Source organism: Talpa europaea, assembly GCF_964194135.1.
Source record: "Talpa europaea genome assembly, chromosome: 1".
Classification (NCBI taxonomy): domain Eukaryota; kingdom Metazoa; phylum Chordata; class Mammalia; order Eulipotyphla; family Talpidae; genus Talpa; species Talpa europaea.
In genome coordinates, this window is record NC_140073.1 from 54,289,275 (window position 1) to 54,307,660 (window position 18,386).

Below are 18,386 nucleotides of genomic sequence, written 5' to 3' on the forward strand. Positions count from 1 at the left end.
AAAGAGACCCATCGAAACAGATGGCCATTTTGAGCTTAGGGGTCTGGTAGATTGGAATTATCTGGGTATCTGGAAAATTGTCCACTTGTCTTTGCATGTGCAGACGCAGACTTTGTGAAGTCACATGGAGTGGGCAGAAGGCCACAGAGTGGGCATTTCATTTGTAGCAAATGTGATCCTTTAAACGAAGAGTTTCAGATTTCCTTGTGGAAGCTCTCAGAATTCATTAAGCTTCAAGGGTCCTATCTGTGCTCCCTCACCAACTTCCTGACCTAAACCTTCCTTGCCAGCTCCATTTGCGACAACTCCCATGATATCACCCACGCCATCCACATGGTGCCACTGGTCATCCGCCCTTATTCCAACATGCCTACTTTCCACATTTGTGTTTACACTATTTCCTCCATGTGGCAAATTTTTACTCAAACTTCAAGGTCTTGTTCAAATATCACCTCCTCTTTGACTTATCTCCTTCTCCAAGGCATATTTATAGTTGTCCCTTTCTGGGCTCTGACAGAATAAGGTACAAGGTGAAGGAATTGGGAAGGCAAACCTGCTGTCAAAATGATTGCATTCTTGCACTTAACAGCTGTGAGCTCTTAGGCAAATTAGTTCATCCTCCCGAAGCTCAGTATACTAATATTTAAAATACTATTAATCCTCTTCATTTATGGAGATCATCATCAGTACTGAATTGCTATCATTTGCCTGCCTAGCTATTTCTCTTTGTGAGCTCCTTGAGATGAGCGATTGCTTTTTAAATTATTTTTGCTGTCCTACAAGGCACCCAGCATAGCACCTGGTGTTTTGTAGCACTCAAAGCTTTAAAATCAATGGATATTTCTGAAGAAGTAAGTCAAGCCTTGATAGGCCGCTGAAAGTCTAAGTTCCCTCTGAGTGCTCTCTGGTCATTCTTATGTCCATTAATTTGAGTTTTCATAGCTCTTGTACATACTGTTAATAAGACCCTTGTCACAATCTGCTTCACACAAACTAATTGATTTCTAAGTATGGCAGTAACAATGCTGTAGAAGTGCTAGCTAATGTTAAAGTTATTTGAAATGCCTGATTATCTTTCTCATTTCAAACAGTTTTTCTTCTCAGTTTAAACTGAGTTTCCTCCAAGATCCCAGGGGCCTTTGTAACAATGACATAAATTGTATAGTCTTTGTCCTTGATTCAAAGTGAGTGGCATCTCCTGACCCAGCTTTTCCAATTTTCCACTTAGTTGCTTTTTCCGTTTTTCAGTGCACTTTCTCTTCATTGTCCTCTGCTTTCTACTTCTTCTCATTGCTGCATTATTCTCATGGGGATTTGGAAAACTTTGGCTTATTATGTCCTAATCCATAGACTCATGGGGAATTACTGCCGAAAAACATCTTATAAATTGTTGAATCCAGGGACTTGAAATAAAGAACCATTCCCTATGTCATATTAGGCATGGCTAATCAATCACAGCATTTTTTTCCCCCTTGCTGAAGTCATAAATGACCTGGGAATCATTTTCAACATAGCACTTCAGGTAAAAAGTATCAATTCATTAGTCTATGTAGGAGATGACCTTGGTTGCCATCCCTGATGTAGTTCAAAGCCAAAGAACAGTAGTGACTTAGTAATGAACTGAAATCAGAAGCTGGGGGACTTCACCCTCATGATGCTTAGTTCCATGTTTCCCTTTGCACACAGCCTTGTAGGGTAAATGCTTTTCAGGCTTTTCTGCCCTCCCGACATTAGCATTGCAGAACTGATGGCAGGTACCTGCAGCTGTTACATTGTTATACTTGGTTGTATTGTTTACTTCTGTGGGCCATGGCTGCTGCATGGAGATATTCACCATGAGAAGCAGAGGCAGGAGAGAGAAGAAGAGAAAGAATGCCAGAGAGCCCAGTAAAGAGAGAAGATTCGCACCGGGCAGGGAGGCCTACTGGCCTCCGGGCCCCCCAGCACCCCTACCTGCCGCGTACCTGGTTGCTGCACTACCTGTAAAAGCTCAATAAAAGCCTGAGAAACCCACTGAGGGCTCCAGGACTCTACTTCACCTGTCTGGCCTGCTCCAATCAGAGAAAACCAGCTCTGTGCCCTTCCTGCCACTACACAGGTACTGCCTCTCCTGCAATCATCATTCAAGTCCTAGAATTGATATTGCATTCATTAGCACATACATAGTTGTATTTTACATATATGATCAAAAATCAAACCTCACATGGTGGGACCTTATCTGGACTCTGGTTGCTGTAATAGCTCTTGAGGAGAAAGTCCTGAGTTACTCTTTGTACCAGAAGTTCTACCTCTGTGTCTGGCACATCACAGGAATTCAACAAAAATTCTCTGATATATGTATTTACAGGTAAATACATGAAACACACAAGCTTTCCAGACATACATCTCACCAAGAAGCCCAGAAAAATCCTATTACCTTACATATAAGTGGCATTCCACACATAGAAGAGTGTCACACATGTTTACATAAATTCCAATGTTCCATGAATGTTGGAGGTGAAAGTAAGTTATATGTCAATGACTGCACTGCCCAGTGATATTTTTACTTAAAAGTTCAGAGGGTGTTCTTGTGGTTGGGGGTTCAAAAGTCCTGAGAAATGACAACTTTCTTATTTTTTTCATGGTGGTATCTACTGACCATAACTGGTCCTGTGTGATGCTCAATGCCAGAATAGGCAGACAGAAAGGTGAGAAAAAAAGATAAAGAGAAAAAAAAATTAACAGAAGTGGGGATAGGTATCTTATAATAGCAATAAGATATTAGTACTATCATTTATAAAAAGATTTAAAATCTACATACATACACAGCTAGCATCATATTTAATAGTGAAAGATTGAAACCATTACCCTTAATGTCAGGAACACGACAGGAGTAACTGCTATTGCCACCTCTGTCTAACATGGTACTAGAGTTTCTAGTCACGGCAACCAGGCATAACAAAGAAATAAAATTCATCCAGATTGAAAAGAAAGATTAACAGTCTCCCTTTTACAAACATGATCTTACATATAGGAAATCTTGAGGAATTTATCAAGCAGCTATTTGAACAAATAAATGGATTCAGCAAGATGGTAGGACATATGATTGATACACAAAATAAATGTATTTCTATATACTTGCAATGAGTAGTCCAGAAATGAAATTAAGAAGACAATTCACAAGTGAGAGTGAAACTGGACTCCTACTTCATATCATAAACTTACCCAAATGTAGGAGGCTGAAATTATAAAACTCTCTAGAAGAAAATATGGACATAAATCTTTATGTTTTTGGATTAGACAATGGTTTCTTAGCTATGTCACTAAAATAAAGAAAACATAGATAAACTGTAATAAATGAAAAATCCCTCTTGCATCAAGGATACTACCAGGGAGTGATAAGAACTCACAGAATGGGAGAAAATATTTTGAATGTATTTATTCAGTAAGAGATTAATATCCAGAATATATCAAGAACATCTGCTACTCAACAGCAGCAACAAAACAACCCTATTTAAAAAATGGGAAAGGCCTCTGAATAGACAGTTCTCCAAAGAACATATACAAATGGTCAACAAGAACATGAAAAGTTCTCAATACCACATAGTCACCAGGAGAATGCAAATCAAAACCAAGAGATATCACTTCGGACCACCTGGGAAGATATATAATAACAAATGTTGGTGAGGATGTGGAGAAACTGGAACCCTCGTGGGAATATAAGTTCCTGAAAATGGTAGGTTTTTTTTTAATGAAATTTTATTTTATTTTTTTAAAAGATTTATTTATTTTTATACAAGAGCTGGGGTACAGGGCAGAGGTGTGGGAGGGTGAGATAATTCACCAGAGGCAGAGCAGGGAGCAGAACAGGCAGACAGACTGAAATACACTGCTGAGGGGAGCAGCAGGCGAGACAGGAGAGGTCTGCTGCGCCATGTGGGAATCTCCCTGGCCGGCTGGGGATCGAACCTGCCCTGCAGAGGCTGTGGAGAGCTTCACAGTGCTCAACCCACTGCACCACTGGGGAAGCCCTCAAAATGGAAGTTTTGGCAGTTCTGTCAGTTCCTCAAAATGTTAAACATACAGATATCATATGATCCTGCAATTCTATTCCTAGGTATATACTCAGTGGAAATAAGAATATATGTCTATGCAAAAATTTGTATACAAATGTCCGTAACAACAGCATCCATAATAACCCCCAATTGGAAACAACCAAATGGCCATCAACTGATGAATGAATAAATTAAATGAAGTATATCCATATAATGGAATTCTATTCGACAAAAAAAAGAAATGAAATAATTATACATCCTCTATAATATGGATGTACCTTAAATACATTAGGAGAAGTGAAAGAAGCACTCACAGAAGACTGCACAGTGTATAGTTCCATTTATGTGAATTATCTAGAATAAACAAATCTATAGAGACAAAGGAGATTAGTAGTTGTTTAGGGCTGGGTGGGGACTTGGGATAAATGTGAAGTAACTGCTATAGGGTTTGTTTACGTAAATCCTGAAAAACATGTTTTATAATTGATTGTGTTGATGGTTGTTTAACTAAATATACTAAAAATCACTGTGTTACATGCAATAAATTTGTGGATTCTATGTTATGTGTGTTATCCTTCATTAAAGTTGCTATTAAAAGATACATGTGCATTGAGTGAATATTTTCATTTTGGTGATTATATTTTATTTAATTCTTTTCTATGTCTGTCACAACAATCCATGTATTCACTTAGATGACCCTAATGCACATTCCTATGACCGTTTTCTTAATTTTATAAAGTGTCACAGAATAGACATATTTATGATGAAATCCAGTCACTTAGAATATTTCATTTGGAAAAAAAAATTAAGGATATGAAAACACCTAAACTGTCTTTTTTTCTTCTTCATTGCCGTCATTACACCATCATCATTAACTCATCATTTCTGCTGACTACTAGCAATTTTATCCTTGATATTGAATAAATTTACTATAAGTCTACTGCATCAGAAATTGCATCATTACTTCTAGAAATAAATTTATAACAGTACTTTACTGCCTGGTAGCTCCATAATTTACCTGCTACTGAAAGCCTAAGTGTTAATTATAGTTAAATCCATGGCAACAGATTTTAATTTTGTTGTACCTACCCCTTTGGAATCAATAACTCCAGGTTTTGCATTAAACTTCACTGTCTTCAATCTGGCACGTTCTTTTCTTTCCACCCTAAAGAAAATTGAAAATAGTCAATGGCATGGCAAGGCATTTATGATTAAGCTCTTGTTAAATGAAGAAAGCTTTGTCCTTTTATAGCTCAAGTGAAATGGATTTTGAGGTGAAAGCCTTCCCAAAATAATTTATTCATATTTCAAGAACCTTTAAAAATGTTCATGCCCACTGATACAGAATCTCCATATGTTAAGACCTGTGCTAAAGTAATAATCAGAAAGGCAGACACAGATTGAGATAGAGGGATTTTTCACCACACTGATGTGTTTGCAACATCTAAATAATATACTAAATGTCTCAAAAAATAAAATACATTTATATATTTAAAATGTGTTCTGAAATATTTCTGTTCCTTTGTTCAATATAAATTTCTTGGCATAAAGTCTCTGATACTATGTCCCTTGAAATTTCTGTGTTACATGGACTGAACATCACAGTATTTGGAAGAAACAAAGACAAGAAATATCAATTTTGCTATTAAATGTCTGAATAATCAAAGTAATTTTCAAGCAATCACACTTGATAGAGATGAGCTCATACAGTGGAGACTGAGTAAACTTCTTTCTTTCTTCTCTCTTCACTTTCTACTCCTTCTCCCCATTTCTTTTTATTTCCATTTTCTTCCCTTTAAGAACACTCCCCACGAGACCAAATGTAATAAGATAACTGAACTTTCCCTATTTAAAAAAATTAATATATTGTTTTTTTTTTAAAGATTTATTTTTATTTTTATTTATACAAGCACTGGGTACAGTCAGAAGCATGGGAGGGTGAGAGAATTCACCAGAGCCAGAGCGGGGAGCAGAGCAGGCAGAAGGACCAAAGTACACTGCTGAGGGGAGCAGCGGGCGGCAGGAGAGGTCTGCGCGCCATGTGGGACCCTCCTTGGTGGCCGGGCAGCAGACGGGGAGCAGCTGGGGATGGAACTGGCGTCGCAGAGGCGCGGGCAGCTTCTCAACCCAGCGCTCAACCACTGCGCCACCGGGGAGGCCCAATATATTGTTTTTTGATTGTAATTAGATACCCCACCAGATATTGCCACTATAGTGCACCCACTACCAAATCACCCATGGTCCACCACTAGAGTCCACTGTACTTCCTCTCCTCTTGGTTCAGATGCCTCCCTCACCCCTTTTCTGGATGCTTCAGTTCCTTCATCAGCTTTCCAGGGTTAGTTTTTGAATTTTTTCTTTTTCCCCAACATCCTTCTCCTATCATTTCTGTAGATTCATCATTTTACCTCCAACTTCATTCATTCATCACTTACTGAGTGCTTACTGTGAATCTCGCAAGCAGCTAAGGAACAAATTACACAAACATTTGTGATGCATGACTGCAATGAGTACCCAATTATGCCCTCTTGGTAGAAACAGAGACAAAGTAAAACCAGTAATGGTGCACAATGGAACTATGGATTCAATGCGAGAGTATTTATCCATCAGAGAGTAAAGAGGGGTGGAAAGCATTTGGGGTTGGCTTCTTGGAAAATGTGCCAATTTATGTGAGATGTGAGCATGAGAAAGAGTTTGTCAATGGGAAAAATTATGAGAGAATTTTTCAGACGGGGAAACAATAAGACTCGTGACCCTAAGATTTGGACTAGTTAGAGGATTACAGGAACATTCTGGAACAGAGAGGGATGAGAGGCGAGGTGATGGGAGCCCATCCAAACTAATGACTTGGGTTTTCCCCTGTGGAATCCTTCTATGCCATTCATTAGAAGATATAAAACAGGGATGTGATACAATTTTAAATAAATTTAGAATTTTAAATAAATGATGGGTGGGAGAAGATAGACTGGTGGAAGGAAAGGTCAGGAGGAAGCCAGCACTATTTATTAGCTACTATGGTAATCCAGGCAAGAATCATGAGAAATGGTAATCAGATAGAGGAGAGGTGAGGGCTTGAAAACTATTAGGGAAATAAAATTGGTATTATTTATGCCTGCTGGCAGGCTGGGCTTGAACATGAGGGAAAGAGGGGAATTTAAATACCTCTCTGATTTTTTTTTGGAGCCTCTCCAGTTAGACATGATCTTCCTCAAAGCCTTCATAGCTCTTCCTTTCTTCCTCAAAGCCATCATAGCTCTTATTTGAATTTCTATATTGCTATTACCTTTTTTTTTTTTTTTGAGTTTGTTTAGTGTTCTATTGCACATACAAGGTTGGATGTTCCTTGAGGGCAAGCCCACATATCACTGCAGTGTCATATAGCTAGTCTTCAAGAAATAGCTTTGACTAAAATAATATTTATTGCATTGTCTTAACATGAATTTTTTGTATAAATATGGTTATCACTAATTTCAAAAACAGGGAAAGAAAAGAGAAAAAAAAACCCTGACTCCATAGAAACTTAATGGTTTATGAAATCTAAGCTATTCATAGATCAATAATTGACAATACAGTCCTTTCAAGCTGAGAGCTCTTTTGTGTTTCTAGCTGAAACACTGTGAAGATCAGGGTTTCTATAGTTACAGAACAAAGTTTCAGATTATATTCATTTCTATGTGAGAGTAGACTATTTGAATGGAAACATCTGAACAAAAATATTCAAATCTAATTTCAGAGATGAAACCAAGAAGTTCCACTGACAGCTTCTATTTGTACGACAGGCACCTGCTGGAAGGATAGCATGACTACAGAAAAGACACCAAGTGGAAGGGTGCTCACTAAGAAAACTGCTCGGAGCTTCTTCACCTTTTCTCAGCATTGAGCGTAGTGCAAATGTTAACTCATATTCATTTCTTTGATTCCTTCTAAAGCTGCTGTTATAGCACTGTGTCAGTCCCAGCTTCGGTGCACTAACCCGGTAACTATGGGAAACACTAGTACATTAGATGAAACCAAAATGATCATATCATGCACAGAAGTCATGGCTGTTTTGATCAATCTGTGCAAATACATTTTACATAAACCCACAGACCTCACATGGGCCCCATACGTAAATAATATTAAACTGAACTTAGTATTCTTTTCTAAGAATTGCTTAGACAGAACTCTAATATCCCCCCCGGTTTTAAGTTCATCCTTCTTAGATTTCTTAAGAAATGTTTCTTTGAGGCCACTTTTAAGAGTTCATTCTTTAATCTTAAGAGGGCTGCAAGGAATGTTGTCATAAGGGTGGAGAGACAGAAACACATATATACACATATGCATACATATCTACTATTTGCTGTGGTTTTATTCATCTTCAAACAGGCAATAGAAAAAGTGAAAAAAGAAAAAAAAAACAAAGCCTTGTGGGATTGGTACTGTGGTTTTGGTTCACTCATGAAGGAAGTCAGAAAGTTTTGCTTTCCACTTGGGCTGAAAGTTTCATTAATAATGAAAATGATCGGCCTCCCTGGTAGCGCAGGCGGTTGAGCATGGTGCTGTGAAGCTGTCCGCGGCCTCTGCAGCACGAGTTTGATCCCCGGCTGGCCAGGGAGCTACCCACATGGCGCAGCAGACCTCTCCTGTCTTGCCCGCTATGCCCCTCAGTAGTGTATTTCAGTAAATCCTCCTGTTCTGCTCCCCACTGTCTCTGGAGAATTCTCTCACCCCCCACACCTCTGGCCTTTACTCCAGTTTAAAAAAATAATAAAAATGATAATATAAGTAGTACTTGGAGCTTTAATGATCATTATTAGTGAAAAAATCCTTTATAGGTAGATCATCTCATTCGGTCACCACCACAACTATCAATAGGTTACCAGTCCCATTTTATGGCTGGGGAAGCTGAAGTTTAAAGTTTGCCAAAATTAAAGTGGTAGAAATAGGGCCTGAACACACAGTTGCTCACAGCTGTCTTCTGTGTCTGTCCACATCCAGTTTGGGGAAAAACATTCGAGGACCTTCCGTGCCTCCATTATTCAATGGGAGTTCTCAACAAACATGAGATTTGAGATGGGTCATGAACAGTTTAAAGGCCAATACAGTTTCTTAAGGCTGAGTTTTTTATAATTGATAAGTCTCCCTTCCCTTGCATCCATATATCCCAAGTATCCTTAATTAAACAAGCCATAAAAAAAATAAAAACATATTCACAGAGATAATGCCATACTATAACAGGTTGGCCTCAAAATTCAGAATAAATTTGCCTTTAGCACTGAAAGTCAGGTTAGCTAAATGCCTATTTGCAGCCTACCTCACAAGTGTCAAACTGATTTTTCTCTTCAGTAATCATTTTTGCATGCCCCACCAGCCCTCTGCTTTTCCACCAGAAAGCCCACGCTGAGTGCCTCTTGGTGGTCGGCAAATCTCTCTGCTTGGTAGCAGTGGCTATGGCTTATCTTTTCTCCTTCACTTGCCTCAGCCCCTTCTTCTCTCCTAGTGCTTCCTGGGATGCATATGGATAGGTTATTGCTGAAATGAGAGTTAGGGCTGTGATAGTGGCCTCTAGATAATGCTGTATTCTTCTGAGCACCAAAAGCTCAACGTCTGAAGAAAGGAAAATAGTCATCATCTTGTGATGCACAAAAGTATTAGATACTTTACCTCTAGAATGGTCCAGAGCTGAAGATGAATCTGGGCATATAGTACTTGTTTAGTATATCTCTGTTGAATGAATGAATGAATGTTTGAAACTTCAAGGAGGCTGCTAACTCAATTGATATGAAAACTAAGGTTCTGAGAGTGTGACTTGCCCAAACAACCAATGTTTCTGATAACCAGAGTTTCTCACCATCTACCCAAGACTCCTTTGGTAGAAAGATATGCTATTAAGGGTCATAGGCCTTTACCTAAGGAGATAGTGGTCTGCTTTATAGATGGAACAAATCTTTATGAGGAATGCCTTATTTCTCTCACATTCAGTTGGAAGCAATAAATTAGATTTTACTTTTGTCTTTTTAAAAAATTTATTTTATATTTATATCTTTTACATCATTGTGTATTCCCTATAAAATCCCCACCACCAGTTCCCCCAGGAACCATCACCAGTCCCTCGTGCTCCCCTCTCCCCTGCCCTGATCCCTTTCCCTCCCATTCTATTACATAATGTCTCATCCATGGTTGCTAGATGTGTATTATTATTATTATTATTATTATTATTATTATTAATAATATCCCTGATCCCTTAATTGGTTCCCCTACATTCCTCCTATAAGTGAAACCAGTTGATATTTTTCTTTTTCCTCCTGGCTTATTTCACTGAGCATGATTCGGAAGCAATAAATTAGATTATTTAGGCAGATATAGTATTCCCTGCCCTCATACAGTCACTAACCAAAATACTGAAAACACAAACTGGATGGCAAAATTGGTAAAAATGGTCATACTTTAATGACCCAAATACCTCTCTCTCCTCCCTAAGTACCTCCTCTTCTCTCTCTCCCATCTCCCATCTGGTCTTCTCAGGATTTGGCTAAAGACATAATGAGGTCAGGCTTGGAGCACTGAATGCTCAGGTGCTGGGTATCCTGGCATTGTGCTCCACAAGGCTCTGTTGCTGGGAGAGTTGAGATATCAACACTGTTACTGGCCATGGGCTGGCTGAGCAGACTGCGTGAGTAAACCCTTATGCAGTGCTAGCTGCAGACTGCCTGGGGGAGCAGTCACTATAGGGCAAAGAATAAGGAACTTGGATTAAGAAACTGTAGAACAAATCCCAGGTTGGTTACTCACAGACTATCTAATCTCAGAAAACAGAGGTTCTATGTTAACAGTCCAGGTTTTGAAATTACACAAGTCTAGGTTTGAATTCTAGATCTGCTAAGCTTAGAGTGTTCATTCAACTTAGAGTGGGTCATTCAACTTCTTAGGGTCTCAGGGTCTATATTAGTTAAATTAGGATATAAGACTTCCAAAAATGATCGTGAATGTTAAATGAAAAAAAAAAAAAGAGGAAATTGTTTAGCACAGTGTCTGATACATAGTAAGAAATCCTTATTGCTAAGGGCTTTTCTTGGTGAAGTAGAAAGCCATCAGCTTTTGCTACTGGGGAGTCCTGGGTTCAGTTAGTGGCTAGCTGTGCATCCTTGGGTAAGTTACTAGACTTCTCTGATCCTCAGTTTCCTTATAAGACTTTTGTGAAGATTTAATGAAATTATAAATTTAAAAGTACCTGGCACAATACATAGTCATAGCCTTGATCTTGACTTCCAAAACTGTGAGAAAAAAATGTCTGTAGTTTAAGTCCCCCAGTCTATGGTATTCTGTGTCTTATTTATAATATAGCCCTCCTGCCTAATCACAGTATCACCGAGTCCTAATTACATGTCGGCTCCACAAACATTGGGCTCCAAAGAGAGATCTGATGATGGTCCTTGGCACACAGAAGTTGCTCAAAAATACTTAATGGATTGAACTCTTCTAACTCTAATTTTCGTAACTTTTGGTGGCAGGGTTGCATATGAATTACATTGTGTTGTAACTGGGATTCAAATCCTAATTATTATACTTATAGCTGTGCAATTTCAGACAAGCTAGTTAACTTCTCTGTGCCTTAACTTTCCTGATATGTAAAATGGGAAAATGATATCATCTCTCTCATGGGGTTGTAATGAGGCTCAATAATTTTAAAGGGTTTAAAACAGTGTCCAACATGCTCTAAGAGTAACTTGTTAAGAAAAAATCTATTACCGTCTTCAAATAAATTGAGGGGAAGGCAATACTTTTCATATTCTTCATCTTAAAGTTTTATTGGAACAATTAAAAGGAATCATTAATAAGAAACATTTTTGTAAAGAGTAAAGCCATACACTGTTGTTATCCATGAGGAGATTTTTGTAGCAACTGTCATTTATTCTAAGCTATAGTTTTTTAAGATGCTGAAGGTGGTGTGCAATGACAGTGCTTCATTGAGAAGTAAAGCATTAAAGAGCAGGCCCATGACAAGCACACCACAGATTTTAAGTTGCATTAAAATATATGTACAAGAATGCTCAGTGAAATATGATTACCAGTGATTTTTATTTTTTAATACATTTGTAAATTTCCTACTTTTTCTATAATGAAATGTGTTACTTTTATGAACACATAAAACAATGATACTAGCACTTTTTGGAAGAATTCATAAAGAGAAAATTTAATAGAAAAGCCATAAAAACACATTCACACTCTCTATCACACACACACACACACACACATACACAGAAACTACCAAGCTCTTTATGAAGAGAAGGCAAATAAATATAAATATTCGAGTTACTAGACAATTTTTTTTCTCTTGACAAACTATAGTATGGTTGTTAAGATGGATTATCCCAAATAGGAGAGAGAGTTTATTCAAGAATGACCAAAAGCAGGTGGGAAATTTCCTCAAGAAGAAAGCACAGAATGTTCCTTAGGGGGAAAATGAGCGCTAGAACAAGATAAAGGACAATAGAACAAGACTGGTTAGAATCATTGGCCCTTGGGGTTAAAAAGGGCCCAAAAATAATATAGTTCAACTCTCCATCCAAACCTTCAATCTTTTAACAATAGTTCTTGCCACCAGATATTCTATTATTACAATTATCTGAAAGAGTTTATAAACAAATACAGATATCCAGAACCCATTCCAGATGGACGGAATCAGAATTTTAGTGTGTGTGTTGGGGGCGGGAGGGGGGGTAGGGGGGAGGGAAGTCAGGGAGGGAGGGAGCCTGTATATATTTTTATAATGTTCCCTTGGTGGAAAATCATTGCTCTGGCTCACTCTCTCTGCGGGTAATTGATGCCATCTCTAGGTGGCTCTCATTTGTAAAAAAAAAAAAAAAAAAAATCTTTAAATTGAGCTGCATTTCCATTCTTGGAGCCATATTCAAGAAGGTTTCTTCTTCTACAGAACCATCTCCCAGACTGCTCTGGTTCATTAAATCAAAGCAAGATGCATGTTATCTTGACATTTTGTTTTTTGAAGAAAGCAAAGAAATGACAGAACATAAACTAGTCCTTAGAGTCACTGCTTTGAATACATAACCTTTGGAGAACACTACTAAGCTAGGGCTGTTCTCTCAAAGTGATGGAGACAAGTTAAAGAGACTCTGAGAGCTGTTTGCTGTTGGGAGATTCATAAGCTTGAACTTGAAGGGTAAGAGGCTCTCTTCTCTGCAACTCTTCCTCAGGCAAGGTGAGGAAGCAGCTGCAAAGAACTGACCCCCATCTCATCCCACCCCATCTTTCCTCCAAAATTGTGTGGCCACAGGCTGAGCAGGATGGGGCACCAATCTCCCTTGGAATGCAAATGCTTGACACTTTGTAATAGTGACACCAAGGAGCACTCAGCTTCACTAAGGATTTTCCACAAAGGTTTTGTGATGTTTGGATACAAGGATGAGAGCCCTTTGAGCAAACGGCAGTTCCAGAAAGGCGGTGACTGCTTTGGATTAGCATTATTCCTGACTTTGATGTCATGCCATATTTCTTTTCTACTGTGCATGTAATTTCTGTTTCTTGGAAAATATCTTTGTGCCACAAGGACATTCATGGAAAGGAGAGTCCCTGTTGGTGGTGATGACTAGAAGGTGCTGGGATGGATGAAAGGGTTGAATGTTCTGCAGAATATTGTGCCTTTCAGAAGCAGCACTGAATAGAGACTTGGAAGGCCAAGAGAAGACTACTCTCAACTTAGGAAACACATACACAGAACTAAACATGTTAGCCAAAGTGGGGAGTTGTGGCAACTAAAAAGTACCTAACCAGGAAAAAAAGAGAGTCATAAATTCAGTTTTTAAACCTCACCAGATGTTTCACAGCTTGTATCCCAAACATTTGAATTTGGGATAGAGTTTTCAGTTATTTCTATCCATCAACATTTGGACCTTAGCTTAATAAGTTGTGTACTTGTAGAGTAAGGAAAAATGTCAGGCTTTTCTGCCCTCCCACCATCAGGATTGATGATGGATCCTTGCGGTCCTGAATGCATGCCTGACAGCGGGCACCTGGAGTAGGGTGTGGGCAGAGGTAGATGGGATTCACCTGGGCTGAGGGACTGGGCTTTTAAGGGTGGCGTCACGGGGATGCCAGTAGAAGCCGAAGAGAAGCCGAGAGAGAAGCAAAGAAGCAGAAGCAGAAGCAGAAGCAGAAGCAGAAGCAGAGGCCAAAGAGCCCAGATAGAGTGAAGACTTGCTGGGGGCTGGGAGGCCTGCCAGCCTCCCGGCCCCCATCACCCCTGCCTGCTGTGTACCGGGTAAATCCCAATAAAAGACCCACAAAAAACCACTGAGGAATCTGACTCCTTTACCCGGTCTGCTGGATCAGAAAACCTGCACCGTGTCCATTTCTACCCTTACAGTACTTTACTTCACTTTTGCTTGATCATTTATAAAACTATCTGGTACATTTGGAACCTCTTGGTAACCCTCCAGAGCTTATGAGCCAAAATACAAGCTGATCAGCATAATCTAGAACGTGAATATGGGTAAACGCTGGAGGCAGGCAGTGTGAGCAGATCTTCGTTCTTCCTTTCTGCTTTATCACAGACACCAATTTTGGTAAAACCCTAATGTGAGGTGTAGGGTAAAGAAAATATCAGGCTTTTCTGCCCTTCCGCCATCAGGATAGATGATGGATCCTTGTCCTGAATGCATGCCTGATGGCGGGCACCTGGAGTAGGGTGTGGGCATAGGTAGATGGGATTCACCTGGGCTAAGACTATGCTTTTAAGGGCGGCGTCACGAGGACGCCAGCAGCAGCAGCAGCACCAGTAGCAGCAGTAGAAGCCGAAGCAAAAGCCGAAAGAGAAGCCGAGAAGCAGCAGAACGAACGCTAGAGAGCCCAGATAGAGTGAAGACTTGCTGGGGGCTGGGAGGCCTGCCAGCCTCCCAGCCCCCCAGCCAGCACCCCTGCCTGCCATATGCCTGGTGAACCCCAAATAAAAAACCTGCAAAACTACTGAGGACTCTGACTCCTCCTTTACCCGGTCTGCATGGGATCAGAAAACCTGCACTGTGCCCAGTCCGGCCCCTTACATGAGGACAGTGAGAATTTTTAAAACTTATGTCACCTGTCAGCACTGACAATTACCCTGCAGCTCAAACAGCTATTTTGTGAACAGTTTGCTGTGTCTTCCTCCAATCACCTCCACTCCCTGGAGAACTGAATAGTGATTACTCTGAGACAGAAAAAGGAAACTTACCTTCGTTTGCTGGGAATGACCCCCATCTCCTCACTGTCTCCCTCCAGCATGACCCTCCGGGCCTGCCACCACTCATCATCAGAAGCATTGATAACGTGGAGAATATCGCCATATTTAAAACTAAGTCCTTGACTTGGCAGCCCACTGTCCTTGCTCTTGTCATAGTCGAACATGGCTCTGTAGAAAATGACAAAAGAGAACATTGCTGGGAATCTTAGGCAGCACAGATTCAGAATTCACCCTTTTGATTATTTACCCTTGCTCTGAAAACCCATCATCTATTTAATATCAACTCCCAGGACTGAGTCCCAGGATTGCAGTCCACATTCCCCCTGTTTTGGTCACAAGTTGAGATTAATTCTTGCTCCCCCTTGGAGGTTTCAAGGCAATCTATTGATTATTAAAACTGGGGTAGTGTTTCTCTTCTGAGATATCGTCAGGTGTGATAGCTCAAAATAGGCAAAGATAAATGTACCTCAATACCTAATGGAAACATTTGTCTTCCCAGTACAAACTGAAAAAAAATCAAAAAGGAAAAGATAATGAAGAAAAACCTGGGCATCTTTCTGGATGATGCCCAGGTTTTGTGTTATGAACAAGTGTTTGTTCACTTGTTTGTTATAAACAAGTGTTTGTTCACTATGAGCCAGGTGCTTTGAATGTGTTATTTCATTAATGCTCACAGCAGTTCCCTATAAAAGTAGTTATTGGACTAATGTACTAAAAATCCTGTGGCTCGGAGTATTCATTAATTTATGTCACATCACCCATTCAGAGAGATGACAGTGTCAAGAGTGGTCCTCTGCCTTCCCTCAGCCCTCTTTTCCTGCCTAGGGCTTTGCTGAAACCAGTAGAGAAGATGCAGGTGGTAAAGGTAGAAATGAGTCCTTCTGAGATCAAGAAACCACCCCCGAGATTCCTTCACTTAGGGATAGAGTTAATGGGAAAAGGGACTGTGCGTTATGAACAAGTCCTGTGTGTTATGAACAAGGCAGTACGGATTCAGAATTCACCCTTTTGATTATTTACCCTTGTTGGCATTTAATACCAATGGTATTCAATACCTAATGGAAACATTTGTCCTCCCAGTACAAACTAAAAAAAAAATCAAAAAGGAAGAGATAATGAAGAAAAACCTGGGCATCTTTCTGGATGATGCCCAGGTTTTGTGTTATGAACAAGTGTTTGTTCACTTGTTTGTTATGAACAAGTGTTTGTTCACTATGAACAAGTGTTCATAGTGTTAAGAAGAAGTCCTCTCAGCTATATCAGTCCATAGAACTCCTGTTTTTATAGTCATCCTGAGGGGCTGTGATCCTTCTGTCCCATGAAATATTGGATTACCCCTGATACTGGATGGCTGCATTGGTTAGTATAACGACACAAATAGATGCTTAAAATACAATGACAAAAATATATATAGGTCTGTGTGTGTGTGTATGTGTGTGTGTATACACAGAATAGATTGAAATCATATAAACATATCTCTTCACTTCCACAGAATGCCCACCTACTTCATCATTTCGCTGGGCATTCTGAATTATAATTCTTACTTTCGGCACAATCCCATTCCCACGAAAGACTATTTGCTGAGCTTCGCAAAGCCCAACATGCTGAAGCATATATGATTAGTGGGGTGAGGAAACTGCAAGCAGATTGCAGTTGAATGACAAACAAGACCTTGGTAACTAGCTGTTGTTTTGAGTGAATGATTTGTCTCAAGCCTGAGACAAACTCTCACAAACCTCCATACACATACAGCATACCATGTCTCTGGAGAAGCAGATTTTTGACACCTCCTTGTTTATTTCTTGATTCCATTCTAAGATTTCTTTGGGTGTAACCACTATGCATGCAAAACTAGCTAGATCTGAAGAACACATTTTTCTAAAATCACTAAGGAACAAGAGTGGTTTCATTTCTTTCTTTTTTTTTCCTCCATGAAAGAAATGTCACATCTGCTGTCATGGCAACCCCCCAAAAGTTGAAGATAGCATCTAGAGCTCTCACACATTGCAGGAAAATTGAATTACTTGCAACACAGTCCCTTTTCCCATTAACTCTATCCCTAAGTGAAGGAATCTGGGGGATGGTTTCTTGATCTCAGAAGGACTCATTTCTATCTTTACCACCTGCATCTTCCCTACTGGTATCAGCAAAGCCCTAGGCAGGAAAAGAGGGCTGAGGGAAGGCAGAGGACCACTCTTGACACTGTCACCTCTCTGAATGGGTGATGTGACATAAATTAATGAATACTCCAAGCCACAGGATTTTTAGTACAATGTTAGTTCAATAACTACTTTTATAGGGAACTGCTGTGAGCATTAATGACATAACACATTCAAAGCACCTGGCTCATAGTAGATGCAGTGTAGTGGAGTATAGTATCATGGTTAGGAGTGCAGACTCAGGGGTCTACTCTCAGGACTATGTCATGGTCCTACTATTGTACTTCTTACTAGTCTTGCAGCTGGATACCCAGGCAAGTTCCTTAGCTGCTATAAGGCCACAGTTGCCTCAAATGCAGAGTGAGGATGACAAGAGTGATGAGAGTAGCACCTCTACCAGGGAATTGTATCAATCAAATGTTACATGAGGTAATCATGCAGAACCTGCACTGGGTGCCTGGCACACAGCGGCAATCTTTAAGAATGAAGTGTTGTGGTTATCATTATCTCCCTTTTCCCTTCTGAGTGGATCCACATGCAAATCCTTTTTATAGAATCTATTCTGTGCAAAAAAAAAAAAAATGCATAGCAGGCCAAGAATATTATCCTTAAAAAGTCATGCTTGTGAGGATGGGAAAGTCAAAGTCATGCTTTGACTGACATCTGGGAACTTAGAATTTGGGTGCATACATTGTACAAAAATGAAGGATGATGTAATAAATACATTAAAAAAAAGAATTTGTGTGGATTCTCACCATTACCTATTAAGAGTGGCTCACTCTGCCCACACTGTACAGACAATGCCATTTCTGCTGAAACCCTGCTTTTCTTCTGGGAGTCAGGGATTGTGGTATGAGGGTATTCACATAAACAGTTCCCAGTCAAAACCCTGGGCACTGAGACATTACTAAACTTTCCTGGTAGATAACATTCACATTTGTCACGTTTAGTTGTGGAGGAATTAATCACGTCTCATGT

The 18,386-nt window shown here is 39.7% G+C and overlaps 1 protein-coding gene across 22 annotated transcripts in view; it reads right to left on the reverse strand.

The window, feature by feature from the left end:
• The window catches only part of DLG2 (discs large MAGUK scaffold protein 2), a gene marked incomplete at both ends in the record, with an annotated part of 1,956,162 nt that overhangs the window by 64,480 nt on the left and 1,873,296 nt on the right, over positions 1 to 18,386 (reverse strand). For 21 of the 22 annotated variants that reach the window (XM_084247148.1, XM_084247146.1, XM_084247145.1 and 18 more), the window contains 2 exons: positions 5,124 to 5,199; positions 15,241 to 15,417. In XM_084247148.1, the coding sequence (XP_084103274.1) occupies positions 5,124 to 5,199; positions 15,241 to 15,417 (253 nt within the window). The remainder of the gene's footprint in view (positions 1 to 5,123; positions 5,200 to 15,240; positions 15,418 to 18,386) is intronic. The other variant, XM_084247154.1, reaches the window with a different exon arrangement.